At 35.1% G+C, this 9,426-nt stretch overlaps 1 protein-coding gene across 1 annotated transcript; it reads left to right on the forward strand.

The window, feature by feature from the left end:
• LOC133302060 (uncharacterized) lies at positions 1-9,100 on the forward strand. The gene is made up of 5 exons (XM_061501784.1): positions 1-61; positions 520-1,211; positions 1,396-1,457; positions 1,745-1,887; positions 8,946-9,100. The coding sequence occupies exons 1-5, from the start codon at positions 1-3 to the stop codon at positions 9,098-9,100; spliced, it is 1,113 nt and encodes a 370-aa protein (XP_061357768.1).
• The last annotated feature ends 326 nt before the right edge of the window (positions 9,101-9,426 follow it).

A 9,426-nucleotide genomic window follows, 5' to 3' on the forward strand; every position in this document is an offset into this window, starting at 1 on the left:
ATGGCGTCGGGGAATATGGGTTTTGGATTGTTTGAGTTTTTTTGGCCTGAGGTTTATGCAAGTTGTAAAAAAAGATTGTCCGAATTTGGTCTTTTGATGTCAATTTCTTTTTTACTCTAATGCACTGGTATATGCATGCCAGCGTTTGTGTTATAAAAAATGTGATTTTTTATTTGGTGATTTACTTTGTGCAAAAATGTGTTTGATATATGGTGTTATTTAATATTTGATTTTTTTCCTATTGGTTGTTAACTCCTATGGTGCTATATTTTATCCCTGAATTAATTATACTTGTTGAATTGGGTTACATTATTATTGCAGAGATTGTTGCTATCTTTTTTTTTTTTTGCACCTTGTCTTTGGGGGGCTATCCAATATGTGATGTATTGTTTCTTTGATGCCTTTGCAGCAAAGTGTGCCTTCTGGATCCTAAGAATTTGGAAATCAAAATATTTTCCTCAAACAATTTGTTTGAGTACATCATTATAGGGTGCTACTAAAACAACAGTACCAGGTAAGAAATCAAATTTCAAGTTACTACCAAAAGGATTGAAGTTGATTCTGTATTGAAAAAGTATGAATTTAGAGAAAAAGCATCCCACTTTGATGAGAATGAGTGCTCTAATTCAAAGGAAAAATCCTCTATGACAGGTTCCATCAAGAGAGGACCACAAGGTATTACTATTATTGAGGGCCATAAAGAGAAGAGGCAAAAGATAGATCGGAAAGCATCTCTTCTGTGTACCGCCATTCTGAAGAGTCTAACATCGCACACATATGGCTGGGCTTTTAATAAGCCAGTGGATCCTGTGGCATTGAATATTCCAGATTATTTTACAGTCATATCCATGGATTTAGGCACTATTAAATCCAAGCTGGAAAAAAATATTTACTTTAGCATTGAGGAATTTGCAGCTGATGTTAGATTGACCTTTTCAAATGCCATGACATATAATCCTCCTATGAATGTTGTTCATTTAATGGTAACAGAGCTCAAAAAAATATTTGAGAGAAAATGGAAAGACTTGGAGAAAAAATGCAAGTGTGAAAATGAACATGGAAAAATTATGACTGGAGCAGTGAGGGGACATGAGAAAAAATTTTGTAATAGGATACATCCCCTGCAAAAGGATACCTTGCCCAAAAAGTTGCAAGTACCTGAAATGAAAGAAATTCAGAAGATTAGTTCATTGGATGGAAGCCATGCTAAAGTAAGTATTGTTTTCTACGAGGGAAGTAAGCCTTATTGGAATTTGCGAAAATGTAATACATAGTGTTGGAATTGATGTAAAATAATGTTGCTTCTGCCTCAGTGGTCATGTTATTGTGGTTTGTTTGTTTGTTTTATGTATGTTCATAATAGTTTTTAATTGTGACAATACTTTGATTATATAGGTTGAGGTTCCTAGGTCGTTACATATTCGTTGCAAATTGATTCAGAAAAAACTTACACAAAGGTACAAAGCATCAAGTCGTTACAGATTTGTTGCAAATGATTTGTGATATGTGATGTTCTAGATGTAACTTTTTCGATAATTTGGAATGCACCGATGACCTGGATAGTATGTGAAGGGCTGCAAGTTGTCTCGATAGTGAACATGGACGTTGTACTTTTCATCTTACATCACCTGTTACTGATTTCTTTTCTGGAGAAGGTCAACTTTTTCTTTTATGCTTCATTTAATTGCTACTACATTTTATATTGTGAACTTGTATGATTCTAATTGCTATTTTTTTTCTTCAGAATGAGCACTCCTGTTTACGATGTACTGCTATCACCCAAAAAGGCTATCAATGTTGCTATGCAGAAGCGCCGCTTTGCAGATACTATCTGTAAAGCACAAAATGAAACACTTTTCGACCAGGCTTTTGCATATCTTGGTTATGGTACTTTCTCCTTGTGTTTTAATAGGTTGTAGTTTTGAATGTAGCATTATTCCCCAACTCCTTTGCCTTTCTTTGTTTAGGGTCACAAGAGTGATCCTGTGAAAATGAAGATGCAAAAGGAAAGGGAAAGGATGCAGCATGAAGGTGAATATAGCATCTGTCATTTCTATATTTGGGGAAAAAATTAATTTGGTTTAATATAACTTTATGATTGTTTTCATATTTAAATGTCCATTATCCTAGTTGAATTTTGATTTGGGGACTATGAAGCTTTGTTTCTAGTATTTATATAATATAAATGCTGCATTTTGCTTCATGACAGGGAAAGTTAAGGTTGAAGCCCAATATAAAGCTACAATAAAGCTGTTGTGGTAGCTGCAAGAATGAAAGCCAAGGAAGAGTTTAAGCAACGGAGATAAAAAGAAAGAGAAGCTGAACGAGTCAAAATACAAAAGGTTTTCTTCTTGTATAATATATTGTTGGGAAAAGTTCATCAATGTCCGTTTGGTTTATTCCAGAATCTCCTATGCTCATGTGGTTTTTTTTTATCACGTATACCCCAATGGCCAATTAGTTCCCCCAGTGGCGAATAGAGGCTAGCAACAATCTCTATATGCTTCGTTACCAATTAGTTCCCTAGTGGCCAAAAAATTTTCGTATCAAATTAACAAAATATTTTCATAATTACACAAATCTATTATGAAAAATAATTACTTACAACTTTCAAAGTAATAGAATTGATGTTATTTTAACAAATAGTAAATATTTATTTAAAATTTAAAATATATTATAAAATTAAATTAGTAAAGAAAGTGCAAATTATATGTATATATACATATATGAAATTTTCATGTGATTTTTATGAACATTATTTCATGTAATGTTAATGAAAATATATTTCATGTGATCTTTGTGAATAAATTTTTTTACCTTCTATATTTTAATTTAGCTTGGACCTATAAACTTTAGTTTGCAACTTGGTAGGCCTTACAGGCCGTATTAGATTTTTCAGTTTTTTACAATAGGGCTTACCTATAAATCAAGCATTTAATAGGCTAATAGGTTAGTATAAGCTCTAAATATTTTACATAAGTTTAGGCTATCAAAGCCAAAGTCTGGCCTAACTTGGCCCATTTATACTCTTAGTTGTGACCTGTGAAGAACATCAACGTAGAGGGACAGCAAACTTTACAATTAAAAAGAAACATGGAACAATCATCGACAAATGTCTAAAATCATTTAAATGACACTGGATCCACATAAATCATTTAATCAAATTTTAGATATTTTAAAAATTTTAAAAATACAAAAATCCAAGAAATTGTTAATGAATTTGTACAAGATTCTTTCATACTCCACATATGTACATATATCTTCATTGATTTTTCTCTTTAACATTTTCCACTGATCAATCGCCAAAATTCATATTCCTGTTGTGAAATCAAATACAAATAACACCAAGAAGCAATTCAATTCTATTACCAATAGCAACTATAGCTGTACATTAATATATATATTTTTTTAAAATGCAAACGTAAAATAGCACTTCATTTTTCAAAAGAAATAAAATCAATAAATACAACCACACAAAAAAAAGTTGTAAATAAAAAAGAGGGGCATGAATTTCACTCATGTTAGAAACACCCAATAAACAGTTATGATCAGCAAAGACAAATAATTTCTCTTTTACAAGGTTCAAAAATGTAAATCAATTTTTTCCCCCAGCGGACAATATAATTACCAATGCATATTCCAAGAACATGTATCCGTAAAATCTTGAGAAAGGAACGAAACATTGTACCTTATCGCAGAATGACTAGTTCTAGGTGGTATTGTGAATAAGAAAAAAAGGTTTGAAGAAAATGTTAATTGGAAATGGATGAAAGAAGAAGAAGAAGAAATTAAGAAGAAAGCAATAAGTTATCTGGTCACACACGTAAAGCAGCTCCAAATCTTCGTCTATTATCACTGTTATGATTTTAGCTAGGGCCAACTTACAATTTTAGCTATGGCCCAATTATAATTACTTATATAATTATATATAATAAATAAAAATTTTAGAAATGTAGTTGGGCCAGGCCCTACCTAAGTATAACATGGCTACGTCACTGGTTTCCCCCTATGACCCAACAAACATAAATTGTAACATCCCGAGCGCTGACGAGGGCAGGGAGTAATCGCAGGTGCGAAAGGGCACATGCAAGGAGCAGCTCCTGGCAGGCTTCCAGTACATGAATGAATTGAATCGACACCCGAAAAAGAGGGATTTTAATAAGATGCATCTACTTTTCGATAGGCCGGAATCGAAGAACTCTATGTTAAGCGTGCTTGACTTTGAGCAATTCTGGAATTGGTGACACATTGGGAAGTTTTCCCAGGAAGTGTGCCAGTAAGGACAAAGCACGCTGAAAAGTCTCGTGTTAGTTTGTGGGAAGTCATTAATCCTTACAAGTTGTTGGGAATTACATAAATACTAGAGAAATGCATTTCATTAAATACAAATTTTAATATAAACAATATAAGATGTCTGAAACAAAATCAGACTTATTCCAAAAGCAAACAAAAAATTGATTACCTTCACTAATTCCCCTTTTATTATAGCAATAGCATTAGCATTTTATGTAATGATGAAGATGCTGATTTGGAAACCCAGAATATAGTTTGACTTGCATCGATCTGGATTAAATCACATGCAAGTCCTCACGTCTAACCTTGTATTTCGCGTTACTTTGCCAAGTTCTCAATCCATGTATAGATTCCTCTCCTTTATACTTTAAAATCTAAATTTTCTCTTCAAGTAAAGACTGCCCATAACAATCCTAGTTAAGCATGTATCGTGCAATTGCATCCTTCATTCCATTGAATATGATATAAAATAAGAGAAATCATTCGTTTACAAATTTTTTTTTTACAATTTGACAAATTACACTCTGTATTCTCGGAAGTATATAATGTAACCTAGTGTACTTCCGGGAGTATATAGTGTAGTTTGTAAATAAAAAATTTGTAAATATAACTCTCCCCGTAAAATCATATCCCAAAGTCATGTAGGGGGTGTTTGGTTCCGGTAAAAAATCTTTTTACTAGGAAAATGTAATTACTAGGGATCTGCAGGGAAAGTGAGTTAGATAGAAAAGTTATAAAAAAGTTGTTTGGTTGGACAAAATTTTACCAGGAAAATTGAGGGAAATTCTTGAATGTGTGTTTGGTTGAAGATAAAATATTGATGGGAAAACTTAATCAAATTATAAAATTATCCTTTGAAAAATAACCCTGTAGGACCAATTGTGAGGGGTAATTGTGTCATTGTATAAGACAACTTTTTTAACTTCTCCGATTTTTCATACAAATACCACCTTCAAACTTGCTTTCTGGAACAGTGATTTTTTGCTTTTTAACATGCAAATTGGAAAGCTAGGCAACTGGCATTGATAGGTAAATCTAATGAGATCCGTGAACCAAACGTGGACAATTGAATATACAGGAATCACTTTGATGGGAAACAAACCAAAACTCCTGAAACAAACACCCCCGTAAATTTTTAGGACATTCTTTGCTCAGTTTTGTGTAACCCCAGATAGTCATGATCATTGTTGTTAAAACGTCGTTCCAACTCGTAGAAATGAAGTTTTTTTTTTTCAAAATCGTGTTAAAACTGTGGTTGAAACAGATTTTGAGTTGAAACGGTGGAAACGCCGAGCCAACTCGATAAACTCGGTTGACTCAGTAAAAAAAAGAAATGGAGGAAATGGCTATGTCTCCTTCTCCGAGGGCTAATCATGGTAAAGTCGCAAGAGGGAAAAGAAAGAGAGGAACAAAGTTATGGTGTTCTCCCGTCTTTGATTTGGTGGTTTGCGGTGGAGACAGGTGCGTGATGGCTAGGATATGGTGGTTCGAAGTTGAGGCCTGTGGCGGTGAACCATGTGCATGATTCGCAAGTTGATGGAGACTGTGGTTGGGGTTGGAGATGGCAGGTGGTGGTTTCGATGGTAGATCTGTCTAGTAGTGGGATGTGGAGTGGGATGTGGATGGCCATAGTCACTACCTCACATGCGCACCTGCTCACAAGCGACGTAGCATCATTGTGAATGATCTATTAGTTTGCCAGATTCTGCTTAAAAAGAACGCCCATTTTCAACCTTTCGCTCCATTTATATACCATTCCTTTATTTTATTAGTTTTTTTTATGTACGATGGCACCCACTAACTTAAGGAAAAAAGTTACATACCGTATATCCCACCTAACTCTTATTTTATTATTTTTTTTGCTCCTTTGTTAAACCAACGTCATAGGATCTAACCTTTTGTCCATCTATATACTATTTCCTTTATTTTATTTTTATTTTTATTTTTTGGTTAGCATGATGGTACCTTTTGACTCAAATTAGATATTATATATTCCACCCACTTTATATTTTATTATTTTATTATTCCATCTACATACTAGTTCATTTCAGTAGATATTATTATTATATTAAGTGATTATATATACTGTAATTTATTTCTATTCAACTGTGATTTATATTTTATATTCCACCTTTTTATTATATATTTGATTATATATGGTTTTGATAACTATAAATATATGTTGGATATATGTGGTATGTACTAAACTCTTACGTTTCATTTACGTTTCATGATTTTATGTTTTTGCTCGCCTCTGCCATTTCTACGTAGACTCTACGTTTTAACAACAATGATTGGAACTGATTCACAATGCAAAAACAAGCGCCCTTTTGTTTTTAAAAGCAGTTAATAGTGCCACAGGCCAATAGCAAAGGAGCTTCTTCTCACTTTTGCACGACAGATTTCAAATCTCTAACATTTGTTTCTGTCCAAGAATGGAGGAGCCTTATTATTTCATCAGAGCTTCTTTCTTTGCAGTAGTGATCAGCCTGTAATCCGCTATGCCACCATAACACTTTAGAAGGTGGCTACTTTGTGCTGCATTAAGGGGAATGTGAGGCCTACTGACTACCACCAAGTCATTTGTGTTCTGGACGAACATTAATGGGTTACTTTTCTATCTAGTGTGTGTCCTCCTTACTGGGTTTTTCCCCTTTATATATACCATATTTGATGGTTATAATCGTGGTGGGCAGTTACTGATAAGTCCATTATTGCGTGGTAGGGTCCATCTATGCCAATAATGCTTGGGTTGCAGGCACATTCTGAGCTCCTTGGTCAGGTTCTGTGCTTAAACAACGCTCCTTACCCAGTCATCCTAACTCTAATCTGGGCTTTATTTGGGCTTGCCTAAGCCCATATGACCAGCCCAGAACATTAAATCCCCCAGCTCGGAGTGTAATACCTAATTTACTCCGAGTTAGTAGTATGGGTTGGTCTTATCTAATGGCGAACAATATCACTTTATTTGTACTATCATTAAATGCTTTCTGCCTCCTCAGCCTATTCTTGCCAGCTGTCCTTTTTTCATTGGTCTCGATTTTCCAAGCGGCGCGATTTGACATCTTTCAATCATTTCATTTCAAAATTCAAAACGTCCGCTCACCTTTATGCCTCCTTCTTTTAAACTCTTCCTTTTCCCAGCTTTTACATTCTAATTATTTCGCTGATCTTTCTCCTAGGTAATGTTCTATTTCCTTCGGCCAGTATCTCTTCTTCATTTCTCCTTCCTCTGCATTTCCTTTGTTTTCGTGTTGACCTTTCTTCAAGGCTGCTGCTCTCATTCTCCATTATCGTTGAGCCTTCTACCAAATAAGTTTACTTTTCAATTTGTTCTTGTTCTTTCTAATCTTTATCTACAAAACTCGTTGCATATTTACGTTCTTGATACTTTCTTATTACATGCACTTATCACTGTTCATATTTCTACTACTATGAACCATCCTAATACTTCCCCTACTACCATCTTTAAAAAAGACGTTTTAGATCCCTTAATATCCTCTTCTTTGCCTAAAAGTAGTCATCTTTATCGTAATAACTTTACCCCTTATAGGGTCCCTGTATTCCTTTTGCTGGGTTCCGGACGGATTAGGGTATCTTTGTGTCCTCAACCATCCCCTGATAACATGTTAGCTATTAATTCCTTTTTCGAGTTAAAGTTTAACAGTGTCTTTCCTTCCAGGTACATGCCGAGGAATCATCCTTACCGTTCGCTTCTCGCTTTGCTCTTCCTTCCAATCTGGTGAGTTTGGAATGGGTTGACGAAGAAGCATTAGGACTTCGCTTAACTTATGAAAACAATCCGACCACTCTACATCCTGCCTTACAGTCAGTACCTCTATTTCATGATTCCATAATTACCTTTTTCTGGGTTACCGTACCCGACAAAAATGATAGGATTTGTTCCCCATTCGGGCAAGGTGATGACTCTTTCTTTTTCGTCTACTAATGTTTATTTTTTGAGCTTAAAATTGTATTACCTTTTACCGATTTCCAAAAGGAAGTATTGCGTCATCTCGAGGTTTCCCCTTCTCAACTTCATCCTAACAGTTAGTGCTTTTTACAAACTTTTGAAATAATTTGTCGAGCTTATGGATTTGCTTATTCTTCCCAGGTCTTTTTATGACTTTTTGCCGTGTTCCGAAATGCTATCGAGAAAGGCAGTACCAGTTATAGATGGGTTTCTTTGAAAGCTCGCCCAGGACTTAGGTGGTGTACTATATATGAGGATAACTGAAAAAACTTCAAAGAAGATTACTTCAAAATTTGTATCCCCGAAACTCTTCCTTCTACACCATCTATTTCTTCTTCTTCTTCTTCTCAATCTGCACCTCCTACAACCCTTTTTTTTGGATCAAGGTGGACTTCCTCGGTTCCCGTTATCTTGGAACCGTGCTCACTACACACCCTCTGCAAAAGTGTTTTTAACTAACTCGAAGAATCTGGCTAACGAAGAATTTGAAACCTATACTTGGTTTAAAGATTTAGCACTTCAATTAACAAAAGAGAATGCTTCTATTGCTCCTCGATTCATTTTAGAAAATGGAGATTCTTCAGAATGGGTTCGCAAAAAGCATAGTAAGTAACCTTTAGCATATTCCTTGCATGCTGTTATATATTCTATATCTAACTCCACTCTCCTCTTTTTTTAGATAACATCATGGATCCTAAGTTTTTTGCCATGATGAAGAAGAAAGGAAGTCGGAACGACGCTCCCTCTGCCTCTAGCGACAAGGATCCCTCTTCTACTCTATCTCCTATTCCGGCTACATCTGCTACGGTTCTGTTCCCGGAGATACTATCCTGATGGATGTAGAGACCCCAGCTGATTCTGACGAACTCCGACAAAGAAAACGCATCCGGATAAATGACCAAAGCACCGATACTGCTACTGCTGATAAGCCTTTAACTCCTTCTACTTCCATCGTTGTTATGCAATTCTAAGGCCCCGATTTTGTTATGTTCTTTTTTCAATTCTATGTTCGTAATATTGTTGTTTGTTTCTTGGTAAAAATTATAATTATAAGCCACTATCTATGGGGATCTTGGTTTTGTCTTTTTCCGAGTACAAACCACTTCATTATTTTGAAATCAACTTATTTCCTACTGGCGAGTAGGGACTAAACGGGTGCC

The sequence above is a fragment of the Gastrolobium bilobum genome, unplaced genomic scaffold (genome assembly GCF_033153095.1).
Source record: "Gastrolobium bilobum isolate Gb01-03AN ecotype WA unplaced genomic scaffold, APGP_CSIRO_Gbil_v1 utg125065, whole genome shotgun sequence".
Classification (NCBI taxonomy): domain Eukaryota; kingdom Viridiplantae; phylum Streptophyta; class Magnoliopsida; order Fabales; family Fabaceae; genus Gastrolobium; species Gastrolobium bilobum.